Source organism: Alligator mississippiensis, chromosome 6 (assembly GCF_030867095.1).
Source record: "Alligator mississippiensis isolate rAllMis1 chromosome 6, rAllMis1, whole genome shotgun sequence".
Taxonomy (NCBI): domain Eukaryota; kingdom Metazoa; phylum Chordata; order Crocodylia; family Alligatoridae; genus Alligator; species Alligator mississippiensis.
Genome location: NC_081829.1, coordinates 19553616 through 19573719, shown reverse-complemented (window position 1 = coordinate 19573719; position 20104 = coordinate 19553616). Strand labels below are relative to the sequence as shown.

General features: G+C 46.2%; 1 protein-coding gene across 1 annotated transcript in view; it reads left to right on the top strand.

Annotated features, from left to right (window-relative positions):
• Positions 1–11482, top strand: part of ALOX5 (arachidonate 5-lipoxygenase) — a 48839-nt gene extending 37357 nt beyond the window's left edge. Inside the window, exons 11-14 of the mRNA XM_006263694.4 lie at positions 4692–4813; positions 7598–7698; positions 8375–8545; positions 9401–11482. Of these exons, the coding sequence (XP_006263756.1) occupies positions 4692–4813; positions 7598–7698; positions 8375–8545; positions 9401–9580 (574 nt within the window). The 3' untranslated portion in view covers positions 9581–11482. The remainder of the gene's footprint in view (positions 1–4691; positions 4814–7597; positions 7699–8374; positions 8546–9400) is intronic.
• Positions 11483–20104: the final 8622 nt, after the last annotated feature.

Sequence of the window (20104 nt, the reverse complement as noted above, 5' to 3'; positions counted from 1 at the left end):
CCAGCAAGATAAGCATCCAAATTTCTCTCGAAGGCGGTCAAAGTAGGTGCTTGAACCACCTCAGGTGGCAGGCTATTTCAGACCTTTCAGGCTCAGACAGTGAAGAAATTCTTCCTTATGTCCGGCCTGAAATGGTTTAACCGTTCGACCTCGTCATCCCTTGGGGCGCTCTGGTGAACAAACGTTCTCCCAGATACTGATGGTCACCCCTGATAAACTTATAGGTGGCCATCAGATCACCCCTGAGCCTGCGCTTTTCCAGGCTAAAGAGCCTCATAGATCTTGGCCTGTCATCGTAAGGTGTTTTCCTGACCTCTGATCATGCGCATGGCTCTTCTCTGGACTCTCTCAAGCTTCTCCACATCCTTTTTGAATTGCGGGGCCCAAAACTGGACACAGTACTCCAGCTGCGGCCTCACCAAGGCCGAGTACAAGGGAAGAATGACGTCCCGGGATTTGTTTGAGAAGCATCTATGGATGTGAGCCAGCATTTTGCTCACTTTACTAGCCGGAGCATCGCATTGCAGGCTCATGTTCATCTTGTGGTCAATGATGACCCCCAAGTCTCTTTCTTCCGTAGTACTAGCCAGCGTGGCACTGCCAAGCCTATAAGGATGCAGCACGTTTTTCCTCCCAAGGCCTTGCATTTTTCAGTGTTAAACACCATCAGGTTCTCATCCACCCATTTTCTGAGGCTGTCCAGGTCAGCCTGGATCGCCCTCCTGTTTTCAGGTGTGGATGCTTTGCCCCAAAGTTTGGTGTCATCGGCGAACTTGGCCAGTCCGCTTCTGACTCCAGTGGCCACATCATTAATGAAGATGTTGAACAATATGGGTCCAAGGACAGAGCCACTGGTCACAGGGCACCATGATGATTGACTTCCGTCAATTACCAGTCTCTGGGTCCGACCACAGAGCCAATTTCCCAGCCAGCAGATCATGGTGGACCCAAGGCCACAACTGGCCAGTTTCACCAAGAGGTGATCATGGGATACGAGATAGAAGGCTTTTCTGAAGTCAAGATACATGACATCAATCTCTTCTCCCTTGTCCAGGTGAGAGGTCACCTGGTCATAAAAGGAAATTAGATTGGTCAAGCAAGACCTACTTGCAACAAACCCGTGCTCCCTATCCCTCAGGATGTTGGTGTCGGCCAGTCCATTAAGGATGACCTCTTTAATACACTTTTCTAAGATCTTCCCCGGAATAGCGGTCAGGCTGATGGGCCTATAGTTTGCCGGATCTACTTTCCTCCCTTTCTTGAAGAAAGGCTGATCATATTGGCCTTCTTCCAGACTTCGGGTTCTTCACCAGAGCACCAGGAGCTCTCAAAGATGCGTGCCAGAGGCTGGGCTATGATGCTCACCAGCTCCTTGAGTACCCTGGGGTGTAGATTGTCAGGGCCAGGTGACTTGAAGGTATCCAGCCTCTCAAGGTGTTCCTTTACGAGGTCTGCATTGATGGAGGACAAAGGATCTCCCTCACCCGGACCTACCTCCCTGTCCCGTAGCGGGCACGGGCGTCCCATGGGACTGATGAAAGACCGATGCAAAGTACCCATTTAATAGGTTGGTTTTTACCTGGGCATCAGTTGTCAGTTGTCCTATCTGGTTCAGCAGGGTCCAATGTTGCCCTTGCTTTTCCTCTGGCTCCCCACATATCTGAAAAAGGACTTTTTATTGTCCTTGATGCTCGAAGCTAGTTGGAGTTCAGTTGCAGCCTTGGCTTTCCTGGTTTGCTCCCTGCAGGACTGGACCAGTGCAGAATATTTCTCCTTGGAGGTGAATCCTCCATCCCTTGCAGGCCTTTCTTTTTAGCCTCAGGAGGTCTGCTATATCCCTGGAGAGCTGGGGGGGGTGGGGGAAGAGGGGGGGGGGGGAGAGGGGGGGAAGGGGCTGCTGTGCCCTCTTGCTGCTGTTTGTTTTGAATAATTTTACCCCCTTTTTTCCTAGTTTTAAAACTAAAAAATCTCATCTTCCTGCTACCCCCACCCTTTTTATTCATGGACTAGAAGAGGGAAAAAAGCTTTCTTCCTTTTTCAACTTCCAATAGATTTCTCAGTTCTGAATGAACAAGTACAAATGAAGAAAATATTCTTTCTGAAGACACTACTGCTGGCAAAAGATGGTTTAGCACTTCAACACACTCTGGTTCCAGGTGCTTTACTAGTGACTTCCACCGGTTCACTGGTGGGACTTTTTTAAAAACAGCCTTAGCAAGCTTGTGCTGCTTAAATGGTTTACCTCTAGCCCAGAAATTGTTTATGATTAGCATGACTGATGGGTGATTAGTAGATGCCCATGCAGCATTTTCTTCTTTGGCAGTTAGGCATCTACTTTGTGTTAAGAATATTGGGAGGAAAATAAGGTGGAGTAAGTATTTGACCCATCCATCTTTACTGCCTGCAATTTAACTTTGATGTTGGGTATTTCTTTCTTTAATGTTTCTTGAAGTTCTTTCCAAATTTGAACAGCTTCCACAATACAGCAGCAATCCTTCTGTAGCGTGTCCAAGGCTACGGAGATAGCCTGTAGTGTTTTTGGCACATCTGCATTTCTCTTCAGTCCAATGTTGACTACTCTAGCTGTGATACTTCCATCAATTCTGTCATTTTTTTCTCCACAGATGATCATCAGAATAGGCAAGTTCTTAATAAATAGCTCAGTGCAGTCAACCACTGAATTTCATCATACATCTCTGGGGAGAATTAGCTTGGATCTCCCAGCTCTATTCAAACTGGTTGTTAAGGAAGTCTTTTCAATAACATTTTCCTTTATTTCTACTTAAATCTTGGGCTAAAAGATGCATCAAATGAGCACTGCACCCATAAGTTATAAGTTTCAGGTTTGCTTCATTATCTTCTTCCAAATTTCTTCTCATTTTTGCCACATTTGCAGCAATAGGTTCCAACACCTGCTATGACTCTGCAAACCCTTTGCATCCAGTAGTACAGACCTTGCATCCCTTGTACAGTCAAGCACCAGTACATGAAATATTGTGTCATATTCTTAAACCGTTTCCTCAAAAGTTAGATGTTGAACCCCCCTCATTTTTATATGGAAGAAAATCAGCCTTTAACTCCAGAGTTTTTAGGAGAGGCTCACTGACTCAACTTTTATTTACATTATTTTAATAAATTATACTCAATTTATACCTTAGCTAGTTTTGTATTAAATTCATATTTCATTTTAAGCTGATTTATTTTTAAAAAGAGAGATCAAATTATAATTTAAATGAAGAAATCTGATTTTTTTTTATCTACCTGTTCAGGGGGCTGTGGGACTGTTTGTAAGTGGCCACGGGTTGGGGGTCAGACTTCATCCCTCAGTGAGACACCTTTCACTAATGGATAGTTCAGCTGGTGAGTTCTATAAATTGTACATTTTAGAGTGTTTGTGACGCTGGCTGCTTGCAAATGTTAAAAAAAAAATGGCACTTTAAACTTGGCACATTCCCGCGCTGAGCCCAGCGCATGTCCAGAAGTAGCAGTGTATTAGTTGGACCTGCAGCATCCAATGTCTGCATACATCAGGCACTTTAGGTGGGCTTTTTTGGTGCTTTATCTAATAGCTGATTGGCTCAGCTTCAGATAAAACACCAAAAAGCCCCACTAAAGTGTGTGATCTATATAGACACTGCAGAGCCAGGTTGAAGTAATGTGCTGCTGCTTCCAGTAAAACACTTTTTGGGGTTCTTTTTAACATCTGCAAGCAGCCACTCATCTTTGACCCACTTGTCATAAAGGTGCCTATTCCCTCTGAACCTCTTAAATCATGGGTGCCCTGGATCCTCACATGGGACATGGGTTACATGGACAGAACAAATGCTTCTATCTCTGCTGCTTTCTCTGTAGTTAAATGGTATAGCTTTGGGGCACAGATATTGATCTAGGGTGGGGCAGGTGGGATGTAGTGCTTCATCTAGGGATACATGTCTAAATTTTAATAGTGGTACGGGGGCTTCTGATTGGTCAATGCACAGTGAGCACATTGACATTGGTGTTAACACCTGTCATTAGAGATGTGTTGTGGAAGGGGGCATGAACATTTGAATTTTGCAGATAAAGGGTTACACCACCAAAAAAGTTTGAAAACACTGCCATAGGGAACTTCTCCTGAGGTGAATTAGCCTTGGTAGCCTCTGCAGAGGGAGAGAATTTGAGGGAAAAGAAGGATGCCTCATGTGAGGAAGCTCTTGTTGAGCACCAGGATAGGAAAGAGCTCTAAGTGTAGGGGCCAGGCCAGGAAAAGAAACAAAGAAAAGGATACAAAGGATAGCTGAGACAAGGTGAAAATAGCATTAAGAAATGAGAGCAGAAATCTAGGCAGAAAGAAAACCTCAAAGAGGAAGGTAAGAAACACTTGACTGAGGACAGTAAAGGAAATGGATGAGGTGGTCAAGGAAGAGGATGTTGAGTGCCATCAGGTCAGAGGTGAAAAACTTAGAGTTGATAGTTGCAAATGAATGAAGGCTGGTGATAGGACTCCCCAGCTAAGTTGTGCTGCTACCAGAGACTATCCGGTGCTCTTTCAAATCCCTTCTGCCCTGAAGGTTGCTGCCATGTCTGCCATTGTGTGTGATGGTCTGTATGTACTCTGAGAGGTTGCAGCAAAAGGTCACCAAGAAATAACCTGGGTTCCTTTTTTCCCCCTACCTGCCCTACTTCTTTTCTTTCTTTTGCTGTGACTGAAGCTTTGTAGAGGAGGTGATTGGCATCTACTATGAGAGTGATGAGGTGGTGTGTGAAGATGTGGAGCTGCAAGCCTTCGTCAAGGATGTCTATGTCTATGGAATGAAAGGCAACAAAACTTCAGGTGAGAGGCATTTGCCAAGCAGCAAGGGCTGCATTTTCTGTGGTACCAGCCACCATTCAAAGCCACTTGCATAGCAAGTCTTGAACTGCTGGAGATTTCCTTTGTGCTTCTGGGAGACACAATCTTGTGGGTGAGTCTCTGGACTGGGACTCAAAAGAATGAGCCTTGGTTCTTACTTCTACCCCAGATCTGCATGATTCAGGGCAACACCTATGATCTCTCTGTATCTCAGGCCCACATCTGTACAATGGGGTGACATCCCTTCCATTATCATAGATTCATAGATTCATAGATGTTAGGGTCGGAAGGGACCTCAATAGATCATCGAGTCCGACCCCCTGCATAAGCAGGAAAGAGTGCTGGGTCTAGATGACCCCAGCTAGATACTCATCTAACCTCCTCTTGAAGACCCCCAGGGTAGGGGAGAGCACCACCTCCCTTGGGAGCCCGTTCCAGACCTTGGCCACTCGAACTGTGAAGAAGTTCTTCCTAATGTCCAATCTAAATCTGCTCTCTGCTAGCTTGTGGCCATTGTTTCTTGTAACCCCCGGGGGCGCCTTGGTGAATAAATACTCACCAATTCCCTTCTGTGCCCCCGTGATAAACTTATAGGCAGCCACAAGGTCACCTCTCAACCTTCTCTTGTGGAGGCTGACAAGGTCCAGTTTCTCTAGTCTCTCCTTGTAGGGCTTGGTCTGCAGGCCCTTGACCATACGAGTTGCCCTTCTCTGGACCCTCTCCAGGTTATCCGCATCCTTCTTGAAGTGTGGCGCCCAGAATTGCACGCAGTACTCTAACTGCGGTCTGACCAGCGCCCTATAGAGGGGAAGTATCACCTCCCTGGACCTATTTGTCATGCATCTGCTGATGCACGATAAAGTGCCATTGGCTTTTCTGATGGCTTCGTCACACTGCCGGCTCATGTTCAACTTGGAGTCCACTAGGACTCCAAGATCCCTTTCCACCTCTGTGCCACCCAGCAGGTCATTCCCTAGGCTGTAGGTGTGCTGGACATTTTTCCTCCCTAGGTGCAGCACTTTGCATTTCTCCTTGTTGAACTGCATCCTGTTGTTTTCTGCCCACTTGTCCAACCTATCCAGGTCTGCCTGCAGCTGTTCCCTGCCCTCCGGCGTGTCCACTTCTCCCCATAGCTTTGTGTCATCTGCAAACTTGGACAGAGTACATTTGACTCCCTCATCCAAGTCGCTGATGAAGACATTAAAGAGTATCGGTCCAAGGACCGAGCCCTGCGGGACCCCACTGCCCACACCCTTCCAGGTCGAGACCGACCCATCCACCATGACTCTTTGGGTGCGACCCTCCAGCCAATTCACCACCCACCGGACTGTGCAGTCATCCACATCACAGCCTCTTAGCTTGTTCACCAGTATGGGGTGGGATACCGTATCGAAGGCCTTCCTATCTTGTCTGTTAATATTGTCAGCTCCATGGGACAGGAACTATTTTAATGAGTGACCCCCAGGACAACAGAGCTCCTTCTCGGGTCAGGGTTTATAACCTCTACTCTAAAACAAAGAACAATAAGTGTGAAAGTATCTTTGAATCATCTAAACCGACTGCTGCTTCAAACACAGAAGCCCCATTATGAATATCACTCTGCACATCACATTCCTCCAGGGATTAAGAAGCTGATGCCATGCTAGTGACCTGTCTGACATTCTGGAACCTGTGGTGGTCACAGGACTTTGAAACCATCATTTATCTTTGCTTTCTCCTCTCTCAGCTTCACCTTTCTTGGAAGTAGCTGGCTATATGTGGAAGTGCCCAGAAAGATAGAGCAGGATATAAATCTAAATAACAACAATGATGATGATAATAATAACCAGGTGTCTTTAATTTTACACCAAGGAACTGCTGCTCTACTGCCTTTATGACTTTGGCCTTGCAGACGTTTAGGGAAATATGTGCTGCTGGGAGGAGCATCCTGCAAAAGAGGAGGCCTTCCCTTCCACCCTTTATGGCTGTATTCCATGGAGGCTATCTTTATTTGGAAAGGTTTGCCTGATTTACGCCTCTCAAGGAACTTCCACAATCCCTGGTCTTTGGAGGAGCTGGGCTGTTCCTTAACCTAAGGGAATTCATTGTGACAGTTGTAGTTCCTCCTGTGGCTTCCCTTCAGAAGCCTCACGTTTTCATTTCCCCACTTCCCACCATGACTTCATTGCTGCTTCTTGGCCACTCACATTTCATTGTTACTCTTCTCACGTGAGTCACTTATTCTCAAGGCTGCTTTTACAAACAGTGCACAATGGTTTGTTGCTTTGGTGCCACACCATCCTACTTGGATTGCAAAATGAAGAGAAGGGGGGCCTTGGGGACTACTGGTGTCCATGGCTGTGGGGTACCTGGTCTGAGGATAATGTGTGGAATTAAAAAAAAAAATGTAGAACAGTGCTGTCCAATTGGTGGCCTGTGGACCACGTGCAATGCCTGATTTCCTGATTTGGGTACTGATGCCCCCATTCCTCTCCTGTTGCTGCCGTCACATCCTCAGGGGTCCTCCACCTCCTTCCTCCAGCTTCGGCTTCTTGCCCCCATCCCTGGGGGTGGGCAGGACAGTGCAGCCCATGGGGCCAAGGAAGCCAATGGCTGAAGGGCTCTGGGGGACCTGGGGACTCCACCTAGCACACAGGCACAGTATGTGGCCCAGGGGGCACTCACAAGTGGGACAGCCCTGCTGTAGAGTATAATTTTACCTTTAAATAAAACTTGTCCCTTGAGATTCTCAAAGCACTTCAACTTATCTTCTCTTCCCTCTTTTAGGATTTCCTAAAACAATTAAGACTCGAGAGAAGCTATCTGAATATCTAACTGTGGTGATATTTACAGCTTCAGGCCAGCATGCAGCTGTGAACTTTGGTCAGGTATGAGTTTATGAGTTTAGGGGATGGGTGCAGCTTACTTTGGTTGGGAGTGTACAGCTACAAGGGCCTGGACTGGGACAAAATAATTTTTACTACAGTACAAGGCTACACATGACATTGCCTTTCCATTCCAAAAAGACCCTTTAGCCATTTGCAGGCTCTAGCTTGCAATTTCCAGGTATACCTTTGGAAAGTCAGATCTCTTTTTTCAGTTTCTGAAGAGGGACCAAAGCCTTTGGACTAGTATCCAAAATTGGAGTTTTTTAGCTTTAATATTTAAGACTGAGCAAAAAATTCTCATTTCTAAAGTGCCTTAAAGTGATACAAGTCATGTCTGCTAGAATGATTAAAGTATCACATACACCACTGGAAGAAGGAACAGCATTTGGTTGGGGATTAGATGGCCAAGTGCAACTTCAGCATGGAGTGGGAGAAGTAGGATTTTGCTCATAATGACACAAACAAGAATGCTTTTCATAAGCACAGACCATAGTCACTAGGGCTGTGTGAAGCTTTGGGTGGTGATTTGATTCGGGGGAGATTCAGCCCGATTCAGTGGCTGAATCTCTGAATCGAATCAGTTGACCAATTTAAAGGTCCAAATCGATTTCCCTAAGTGCCAATGGTATTACAGTGATTTTCAGTGTGCCTTATTATTTTGTCTTGCTTTGCTCAGTATGATTGGTGCTCCTGGATTCCCAATTCTCCACCAACTATGCGCTGCCCACCCCCTACAGAAAAGGGCACGGTCACTATTGAAAAGATAGTGGAGACCTTGCCGGACAGAGGGCGCTCTTGTTGGCATCTTGGAGCTGTCTGGGCCCTGAGCCAATTCCAGGAGAATGAAGTAAGTCTAGGAACCTTCTCTAGTCTTTCTCTAGTCAGTTGAATTGTAGAAAATCAGCCCAGTCAGGGCTTCAGTCAAGAGGGTACAATGGGATTAGAGTTATTGACAAGTGTAGGAGGGCTATGGCAGAAACACACAGGCTTGTAAGTCAGGAGACCAGGGTACCACTGACTCGCTGTGCTTGAGCATGTCACTTTGCTTCTCTTTGATGTTTTTTCTCTTGTGTAAATTGGGAGGAACAGTAGTAACTACATCATGGGGGAGCTCTCAGACCAAATGTATCTGGGCATTTATACACGTATCTTTTAGTTCTCAGAGATGCTGGAGATCTGCTGCTTCAGAGCAGACTTGATTATTTGAGTCTGCTCCGCACAGGAGCTGATGTGCACTGCGCTGCGCCACTTGCAGTTGTATAAGTGGTGAAACGTGTGTCAGCATGGAGAAGATGGTGGCAGATGAATTAAAGCACCTCCAAGGTGTTTTAGTTCCAAAGTGCACCACCACCATTTTCTTTGCTGCTTATACAACTGCAAAGTGTCGCAGCACCGGGCACTTTTCAAAGCGCCCAGAGCTGTGGCACTTGCACGTGTAAAAATGCCCCCAGTGCCTGCAGAGCACTTTCTGAAATTCTTAGGCTGGAGATGCTAGAGGGAGGGAAATTAAAATGAAACCTCTCAGAAAGGAAGTAAGTCTTGACTAAAAAGACACAAGGGACACTTACGTATAGTGGCCTGAAGCAGGGAGTTGCATTTTGTTTCAGTCTTGACAGGGAGAATGTGGTGCACTGGAGGACAGCATAACAATTCTCACAGGACAGTTGGGTTATAGGGATCTCTTTGTGTCTTCCTCCACTAGCTGTTCCTGGGTACGTATCCAGATGAGCACTTCGTAGAGAAGCCAGTGAAACTGGCCATGGAAAAATTCCGCAAGAAACTTGATGAGATCGTCAGCTTCATTGCTGAAAGGAACAAGAACAAAAAGCTTCCTTACTATTACTTTTCCCCTGATCGGATCCCCAACAGTGTAGCTGTCTGAATGCCGCTCCATTAGAGTTTGAAGGATGAGGAAACTAATATCCGCTTTCCTGTGATATATGCTACTTATCTATAGACCTTCCAGGCTGAATAAAATGAGTAGTATAGACTGTCTCCCAAAATGGACCCTTAGCATCATCTGACTTTCAAAGTAAGTTTGGTTGCTACAACTAATTTTGCAAGCTAATTCCTATGAAAAGCCATCAGTTCAGATTGGTTCCAGAAGCTTAAATCCAGAAAAAAATTAGCTTTTCTGTATCTTAAACCCAATTGTGAATATATCCATTATTCCCTCACCAGTTGAAACTTGGATAAAATGAAAAACTGTACAGCGCAAAATAAATAATGTGGCCTTGTGCATGAAATGCCGAAAGTGACAGTGCCTAGATACAGGCTGAAGAAGAAAATGACTAGTCTGTTCATAGCCTGTGTCTTGTTCGGCTAATCGATGACAATAAACAGCTTCAGGAGCAACAATTAGATTTTACTTTTTTCCCCAATTTGATAAGTGCTAACAATATTCAGAGCAGAAAGAAGTAAATTCATGTTTTTAAAAAAAAAAATCAGATTTTAAAGAAAATGTTTAATAATTTCACTACATTCTGAAACATCCTGATAGAAGCAGAAATACAAGCAAAATTAGAAGTAGAAATAGAGGCAGAAATCAAAACAAGATATCCTGATAGGGATGGGGAAACTATTCTCCTTCTGTCACTTTCTTACTGTCCTCTATGGGAAGTGATACAATCTCACTCATGCAAAACAGGCGCTTTATATCCAGGTATTATTTTTTACATGAAATTTAAGCATTCTCTTTTCAGCCTGTGTCCACAGATTTTATACTATTATTGTACATATGCAAACTTTTGCTCACACAGCAAAAATGCAGGTTGAACACACTTTAACCAGCTTTATTTTTTATAAGAAATTGGCTGTTTTTTAGGGTTTGTTTCTTTTTCTTTTCTTTTTCTTTGGTGTTTGGTTTATGCACAGTCTGGCTTTCAGTCTTATCAGTACAAATCTGAGGCTGTGGCACATGATGCTTCACAAGTCCCAGGGTCAACTGCTAAGAAAGGGCTGCAGAGTTGAGCCTACTAAGTACAGTTCTGGACTATCTTCATTAGAATGGCTCTTTTGTTAAGTAATCATTTTTGTACAAAAGAACTTTTCCCTGTGCACCTTATATATCCAAATTACAGAAATGTTCTTGCACTGAAGTAGAGGCAGAATGCTCATAGAACGAGGCGATGGAGAATTTCTAAGTGTTTTACTTCTATGGTATTTTAATTGAAAACCTCAAATCTAGACTAGGGATCTTCACAGTATCTAAAACATAAATGTAATGTTTTTTAGTCTAGAGCTTTGAGTGGTGGGGAAGGAGGGATTTTTTTTTTAAGTTCCAATATTCATAGATTCATAGAGATTCATAGTGTTTCAAGTTAAGGCTATTTGGTGTCATTGAGCACATTTCTTCATCTCTTCTTTGCTCTGTATTGAAGTCACTGAGATCAGATGTAGCCTAGGTGTGATCTGGCTCCCAGTATGTTACACTATGTATTTTCTGTAATAGAAAATGAAGATGACAGGCATTTGTTTGAAAGCCAATGCTCAGATTGGATGGGTCAAATTTGTCCCTGGTATAATTTCAGTAACTCAGATGGGTTATATCCAGAATAAAGTTGTTTCAGTGTGTTTATTTAAAGTGATAATGCAAGTCAAAATGGAATTTTGGAAACATGGAAGGTCTGTGGTTTTGTTAGCAACACTTTTGATTATTTTGCCCAAACTTTGTTCTCTGTAAATATATCTCCACGGCCTGCAGTATGTGTTCCCCCTAGATAAGAGTTTCTTTTGCTAATGGATTAAAACTGAAAGATAACAACAATAAAAAAGGCTGACAATATCTTTATTTCTCTGTAATATTGAACAAGATCAACTAATTACCAAATATCCATAAGTACTGAAAATCTACAGGAACAAGCAATGCTTTCTGAATCAACACATCTCCTCTCTGGAGAAGGTCAGATTCCTACAATTAGAAAAGTATGGTCATTTTTATTATTAACCTGTTTCAGAAAATGGTATCATGAAAATCTATATCTGCCTCTATTACATATTCCCAGCTCTGATTCATGGAAGTGGAAAGATTAGTAGATTTCATGCATTTTACAGTACACCACTTTCTCCCTAGCTTAATAGTATCAACAAATGTGGAAAGTAAAACCATTTCATGCTTCAGACAGTTTACTTAAAACTGATATACTTTGTTTTTGACCACAGTCTATGAAAAAGTGATGACTGAAGGAGTAGAGTCATGCATTTATTTAGCAATCAGGAGGGGTTAAGTAGGAGGGGATCAGATATCTTTGCACGCACACCACACCAAGCAAACACCAAAAGTGTTTCACAACAAAATGCTGCAATCTGTATCCTAGCCCACTTCATCTGCATGCTGTTTCCTTACTTCTTTGGGGCTTCTCTCCTTCTGCTTATGTGTTGAAACAAATTGTGTGGTCAAGAATTCTATTTCTTTACTTTAAAAATATTGCAAGTAAATTGATGGGAGATGGGAGATCGCTGTCCCTCCTGTACCTGTTCCCTTCTTGGTGATGGGAGAAAATTTTATTGCTGTGTACAGGCAGAGCGCTGGCTCTACATTTTAAAGCTGGCCTCAGCAGTCTGAGTCAGCCCCAACAGGGGTTGGGCAGCAGGGGGAAAATTACTTTTAATAGGTAGGGAATAATGGATTTATAGGGTTGGAAGGGCCTTCAAGGTCATCTAATCCCACCTCTTCCACAGATGCAGGACGCACTGTTCCTAAACCAGCCCAAATACTAATTCTGATTCACTCAATTCCACAAATGAAACCAGTGTATTAAAACACTAAGTCCATGGAGGTGATAGACAATTTGCATGTATCCTCCGGTCCCACCCCCCACAGCTCTTCAGAGTCCACCAGGCACCTGCCTTACTGCAACGCTAAGTAAAATCCAGACTAAGGTTTTCCCTGCAACTGGGGCACAGGCAGGACTTCACTCCTCTGTGGTGACTCTGACACTTGGGAAGTGTGGGGCAGACACATTTCTTTCCTTTGAAGCTGCTCTTGTGATGGATTTTTTGTCTCTAATAAGCAGGGATCTGGGTTTTCCATTTGCTGCAGAAAAACACGGATTTTCTCATGTGAAGGAGAAAAACACGGATTTTCCTTTTCAAAGGGGAAAACCGCAAGAAAAGGCAGGTTTCTCTTAGCAGGCTGGCAGCTATCCAGCCTGCAAGGAGCTACTTGGAGTGACTGGAGGAAGGGGACACCACATGCATCTGCATGCGGACAGGTACATGGCTGTCATACAGCCAGGCAGGGTGGTGGAAGCAGTCCTAGTAGCTGCTTGCAGGGAAGTCTATGGGTGGCAGGAGTTGGAGGGCTAGGGCTTGGGGACTGTCTTGGGGGTTGAGGAGCATGCAAGTGTGTGTGGAGGGGGAGGGGATGGGTGCCTGCCAGCACTGGGGGAGGGTGTCTGAGTGCTGGGGCTGCACTGGAGCAGTGGAGAGGCACCTGCCCCTCCAGCAGCAAAAGGGGGTGATGGGGCTCTTTGGGGGCAGTGGAGAGCTGCATGGTTGGGCCTGTGGCACTGGGACTGGTGCCTGTGCTCGCAGGGGCAGGACAGGGCAGTTGGGAGATGCTGCCCAGGGAGGTGGAAGTGGGGGGAGTGAGGGGCATCAGCAGGGCCATGGGGCTGTGGCTTAGGAGTGAGGGGCACGGACATTGGCAGGGGCAGGGCACCAGCATAGCCCTCTCCCACTCCCACTTCCCAGTGCAGTGGGCAGACCACACCACAGGAGCAGCAACTGGGGACCTTTTTTAAAGTCCCTTAGGTGATGTCTTCCCCTGCACCTGTTCCTGGGATGGCAAGGAACACTGGGGGACTCAGCAGGGAGGAGGAACCGGCCTGCTGCTACTGTTGTCCTAGCTGAGCCAGGCTCCCTATGGATTCTAGCTGGAGTGGACAGGAGCAGCTCTACAGTTTCCTCCTTCCTTCAGGGCAGCTGGAGACATTGGCAGTGGTGGGCAGAGGAGTGGGGCAGGGAGAGGAGCTGCCACTCAGCCCAGAAGGGAAAGGGCAGGGGGAACTCTTACCTGATTTGCCAGCTGCTGCTCCCATGGTGTCATTGATTGAAAGGGTGTGTGTCTGTGCCAGTGCACCCCAGCTGGATCCACCTGTGCCAAAAGCTGAATATGAATTTTATAGCTGAGGCTTATCCAAGGGAACACTAATACACCTGTTACTACTAGGTGCATGATAGTGGAACAGATAGGTAAATGGGGACCTTCCCACCACAGATTTGGCATACACAGGCTATGGGAGAAGCAGTTTCAGACACTCAGTGGGACTTGTGTTTAGGAGTAAAAGTGCTTTGGTTTCATCTTTATTGAATTGTCCTCTAAACAAACATTGTGTATTACAAAGAACTCTATCTGCCAACATTACACAATGAAAAGGCAGGAAGTGAAGAAGAATGTTTTTATAGTGGCAAATTCAGAGGAAAATTTACATAAACAGGAAGACAGATTAGAGTTTGTCACGGATGTTCTCTTGAAACTCTGCTTGCTTTCTAGACATTGTGCTGGGAACTTTCATAATTGCAGAGGTCATTGGGGTATCTTGTTGCTAAATGTCCAAAAATTGGCACCTTCAGTAATATAGGAAATCATGGAGGATTTTTTGCTGCTGGCTTGGAGGAAAAAGTGGGGCTTGCTAAATCATTGAAAACACCTTTGCCAGCTAACAGCTGTTGTGTGTGGTTTCTCACATGAATGCTGTCTGAGTTGGAGTCTGCTGAGCTGATGAATTCTTCAGTCTGGAATCTTGTGTATTCGGAAGAGAGCTCTGTTAAAAGGGGTGTGTGTGTGTGTGTGTGTGTGTGTAAGAGAGAGAGAGAGAGAGAGATGGGGTTGGTTTTCCCTTTTTTTTTTGTTTTGTTTCTTTCTACTCAGGCCAAAATATTCAAACCTGAGAACTTATAAAGTTAGGATGTCACATTCACGTGTAGCCACCTACATAAGCAGCCTGTTTTTTCTGAGGTTTTGAGCACTCACAAACTCCACTGACATCCTTGAGATGCTCATTACCTCTGAAAAGCAGGCCACTATCATTTGGGTACCTAAACACAAATGTAGCAGCTGAACTTTAAGCACTCAGAGTTGAACATATGCCCTGTTAATATTACTGGTGGGAATTACTCTTTGCGTGTTCATACCACCTTTCATCCAAGGAGTCCAATGTACTTTACAAACAGTGATTCATTGGGCCACTGCCCACTCTGTGGTAGTTAACATTGCTATTTTATGGATGATGCAAGTGCAAGTGTTTGAAAACAAAATGCTCAGGAAAATATTTGGTGCAATACAAGAAAAAGGAGTATAGAGGAGAAGATATAAGTAAGAGCTTGTGGATTTTTTACAAAAGACCTGATGTCTTGAGCAAGATCAGAGTGCAGGGAATGAAATGGGCAGAGCATATCATGAGAACTGGCGAGTGAAGGCATGAGGCAGATTTTGGCAGCTGAGGTGGAGGATATCAGACCTCAAGGTAGACCAAGGCAATAATGGAAAGATAACATAAAAGCTGATCTGGAAGGAAAAGATGAAGATATGACAAGGTGCAAGGAGACTGCACAAGATAGGAGGAGATGGAAAGCTTTAGTTAAAATGGTTATTAGGGCTATGTAAAGATTTGGATGCTGATTCAATTTGGAGGAGATTTGGCCTGATTTGGTGGCTGAATCTGAATTGAATCAGGGGACCAATTAAAAGGTCTGAAATCATTTCAAAGCTCTCTGAATCGATTTGGAAAAGATTCAGAGAGCTTCGGTGATTTAGGTAGTCCCCACCTGCTGCAGCAGGGAGCTGGACCCAGACTCCGTGCTGGTAAGTAGGGGGCAGGGGAAGGGAGGCTGGAGGAAAGGCGAGGGGACCATGGGGGACCCCTGAAAGGCCCCATCCCCTGCCTGCTCCTCCAGCCCCTGCTGAGTGCCCCCCCAACCCCACCCAACAAGCAAAGTTTCTAACTTGATTGTTGAAGGGAGACAATCTGTTTATCCCGGCTTCTTGAGAACAACAGTGGATGGTGTCAGAGAGATTTTTCTTTGTTGAAGCATCCTGTTTGCTGCTTTACAGCTTTCTTATACCCTTAGTCCAGCCTCTTCAAAGCATTCTTTTAATTGTGTAAATCGAGAGGGTCCCAAGCCATAATCGACAGGGAAAATCCTGTTATATAAACAGTTTCAATTTAAATAAATTATCTTTTTCAGTGATAAGGGGTTATCTGGTTTGAAACATCTCAAGAAACTGATTAACAACTAGGAAAAACATTACGTTTTAAGGAGTAACCAGACACCTAGGAGCCAGCTTGAAGTTATTATGAATATAGAAGATATACTGGAAGGGATACCACATTGTTTCTTCTCAGATGGCCTACCTATGCTTGCAGAGTGAAGTCAGCATCAGTGTTTTGTATTTTACCTGTTGTGAATAAGCCTCAGCTTAGCATGACTTTAGATTTTACTGTATAGTCTTTTAACAGATTTAAGGGGATTACTTGGAGTGTTCAGAAACTTTGTGGGGAGGACATCCACCAGTCATCCCAGGAAAAGTATGACAGCATTTGTAGTCAGGGCTCCAACAGGCTAGATGCTGTGATGAACCCTTAACCACTGTTCAAATGTCACCCATACCACCTCTGACTCAGTCTCTTGCCTCAGCATTCCCTAACCCGGCAACCGAGTTTTAGTTAATCAAGTTTAAATAAGCCTCCCATACTGAGACCGGATGGCCTGAGGTGCCTATTAACATTTTCTTCTGCTTAGTTCTGGGTAGATGAGGTGTGTGGGGAGGGGGGGAATAGAAAAAGGCCTTTGTAAGTCCAGCAAGCTGGGTGCCCAGGCTCCCTCAGGAACACAGAACTGACAGGTAACACAGGGGGCACAACTCCATGTTTATATTGCCATGTTGCCAGGACCCCTCAACAGTCGCCAGGACCCCTCAACACGAGAGGTCTACTGCCTGCCCAGAGCAAAGATTCGGGATGTGACATAAGTAATGCAGGCCAGGATCAAGCCCACCGATTATTACCCCATGGTCCTAGTCCATGTGGATACTAATGATGCGGCCAGGAGAACCCCCGATCACCTGATGGCGGACTACAGTGCTCTGGGCGGCGTGCTGAGGGAGTTCGGTGCACAGGTGGTGTTCTCTTCCATCCTACCAGTGAACGGACGCAGAAGATGGCATGAGAACTGCATCAGAGAGACCAACTGGCGGCTTCGGCAGTGGTGTCTCAAGGCAGGCTTCGGCTTCCTGGACAACGACCCGCACATTACGACGAGGGACATGCTCAGTTGAGATGGGCTTCACCTGTCCCCCAAAGTTAAGCGTGTGTTTTCTTCTAGGTTGGTGGATCTCCTCTGGTGGGCTTTAAACTAGGCTCGCTGGGGGGAGGGGAAGATGAGGGCGGGGGAAGCTGTGGACCACCAAACCATGTGGCACCCACAGGACAGCCCAGCCTGAAGACGGAGAGCACTGGGAACCTGCAAGCCATGGGGTGGCCAGCAGTACAGCGCAGGTAAGCAATACCTTAAGAAGGTAAGCAATACCTTAAGAAGGTAAGAAATAAGGGGCCCCTTGGGATTCAGAGCGGGGGGGCAGCAAAGGCACCAGTCGCAGGGCTCAAGTCCCTATATACTAATGCTAGGAGCATGGGGAACAAGCAGGATGAACTAGCGCTCCTGCTTGCAGAAAACACCTATGACTTAGTAGGGCTAACGGAAACCTGGTGGGATTCGTCCCACGACTGGGTGGTACATATTGAGGGTTATAGGCTGTACAGAAAGGACAGGGTGGGGAAGAAAGGGAGAGGGGTTGTGTTCTATGTCAATGAGCATTATACATTGACCCTCATCAAAACGGAATCCAAGGATGAGGAAGTAGAAGGATTGTGGATTAGGCTACATGGGGGGCCAGGAGAAAGGGATTTGGTGGTAGGGGTCTGCTACAGACCCCCACACCAAGGGGAAGAACTAGATTCAGGACTCCTGAGGCAGCTCTCGGAGACCATAAAAGCTAAAGAGGTGGTAGTCATGGGGGACCTAAACTACCCAGACATCTGCTGGGAGACGCAGACAGCAAAGTCCCACTGTTTACGCAGGTTTCTAACCCGTGTACAGGACCTCCACCTGACACAGGAGGTACACGGTCCCACTAGAGGGAATGCCTTACTGGATCTGGTATTGGCAACGGGGGATGACATGGTAGGGGACCTACAGATCAGTGGTCACCTGGGGGACAGTGATCACCTAATAATAGAATTCATCATAAGACATCGAGTGGGTAAGGTAACGAGTAGGGTGAAAGTGCTAGACTTTAGGAAAGCTGATCTCAATGAACTCAGGCGATTAGTCAAGGACGCACTGCAGAGTAGGAGTTTGAAGTGATGGGAGCCCAAGAAGGGTGGCTGTGCCTTAAGGAAATGATCCTTTGGGCACAAAGGGAGACGATCCCGATGCAAGGAAAAAGAGGGAAAGGGGCCAGGAGGCTTCCTTGGCTGACCAGAGAAATCCAGGGCAGCCTAAGGGCCAAAAGGGGAGCATCTAAAAAGTGGAAACAGGGAGAGATCACCAAAGACGAATATACCTCCTCTGCTCACGCTTGTAGGGAGGCAGTTAGACAGGCCAAAGCTACCATGGAGCTGAGGATGGCATCCCAAGTAAAGGACAAAAAAAAATTGTTCTTTAGATATATAGGGAGTAAAAGGAAGGCCCAGGGAGGAATAAGACCCCTGCTAAATGGGCAGAAGCAATTGGTGACGGACAGGGGGGACAAGGCTGAACTCCTCAACGAGTTCTTTGCCTCAGTGTTCCTAAGCGAGGGGCAAGACAAGTCTCTCACTGGGGTTGTAGAGAGGCAGCAGCAAGATGCCAGACTACTGTGCGTAGACCCTGAGATGGTGCAGAGTCACTTGGAAGAACTGGATGCCTTTAAGTCGGCAGGCCTGGATGAGCTCCGTCCGAGGGTACTGAAGGCACTGGCTGACATCATTGCAGAGCCATTGGCGGGAATATTTGAACACTCGTGGTGCACGGGCCAAGTCCCGGAGGACTGGTAAAGGGCCAATGTGGTCCCCATTTTCAAGAAGGGGAGGAAGGAGGACCCAGGCAACTATAGGCCAGTCAGTCTCACCTCCATCCTTGGCAAAGTCTTTGAAAAAATTATCAAGGCTCACATTTGCGAGAGCCCAGCAGGACAAGTTATGCTGAGGGGAAACCAGCACGGGTTCATGGCAGGCAGATCATGCCTGACTAATCTAGTCTTTTTTTATGACCAGGTTATGAAATGCCTGGACACAGGAGGAGGGGTGGATGTCATATACTTAGACTTCAGGAAGGCCTTCGATACAGTATCCCACCCCATACTGGTGAACAAGTTAAGAGGCTGTGACGTGGATGACTGCACAGTCCGGTGGGTGGCGAATTGGCTGGAGGGTCGCACCAAGAGAGCTGTGGTAGATGGGTCGGTCTCAACCTGGAAGGGTGTGGGCAGTGGGGTCCCGCAGGGCTCGGTCCTTGGACCGATACTCTTTAATGTCTTCATCAGCGACTTGGACGAGGGAGTGAAATGTACTCTGTCCAAGTTTGCGGATGACACAAAGCTATGGGGAGAAGTGGACACGCCGGAGGGCAGGGAACAGCTGCAAGCAGACCTGGACAGGGTGGACATATGGGCGGAAAACAACAGAAAGCAATTCAACAAGGAGAAATGCAAAGTGCTGCACCTAGGGAGGAAAAATGTCCAGCATACCTACTGCCTAGGGAATGACCTGCTGGGTGGCACAGAGGTGGAAAGGGATCTTGGAGTCCTAGGGGACTCCAAGATGAACATGAGTCGGCAGTGTGACGAAGCCATCAGAAAAGCCAATGGCACTTTATCGTGCATCAGCAGATGCATGACGAATAGATACAAAGAGGTGATACTTCCCCTCTATCGGGCGCTGGTCAGACCGCAGTTGGAGTACTGCGTGCAATTCTGGGCGCCGCACTTCAAGAGGGATGCGGATAACCTGGAGAGGGTCCAGAGAAGGGCCACTTGTATGGTTAAGGGCTTGCAGACCAAGCCCTATGAGGAGAGACGGGGGCACCTGGACCTCTTCAGCCTCCGCAAGAGAAGGTTGAGATGTGACCTTGTGGCTGCCTATAAGTTCATCACGGGGGCACAGAAGGGAATTGGTGAGGTTTTTTTTCACCAAGGCACCCCCGGGGGTTACAAGAAATAATGGCCACAAGCTAGCAGAGAGCAGATTTAGACTGGACATTAGGAAGAACTTCTTCACAGAGTGGCCAGGGTCTGGAATGGGCTCTCAAGGGAGGTGGTGCTCTCCCCTACCCTGGGGGTTCATAGATTCATAGATGTTAGGGTTGGAAGGGACCTCAACAGATCATCAAGTCCGACCCCCTGCATAAACAGGAAAGAGTGCTG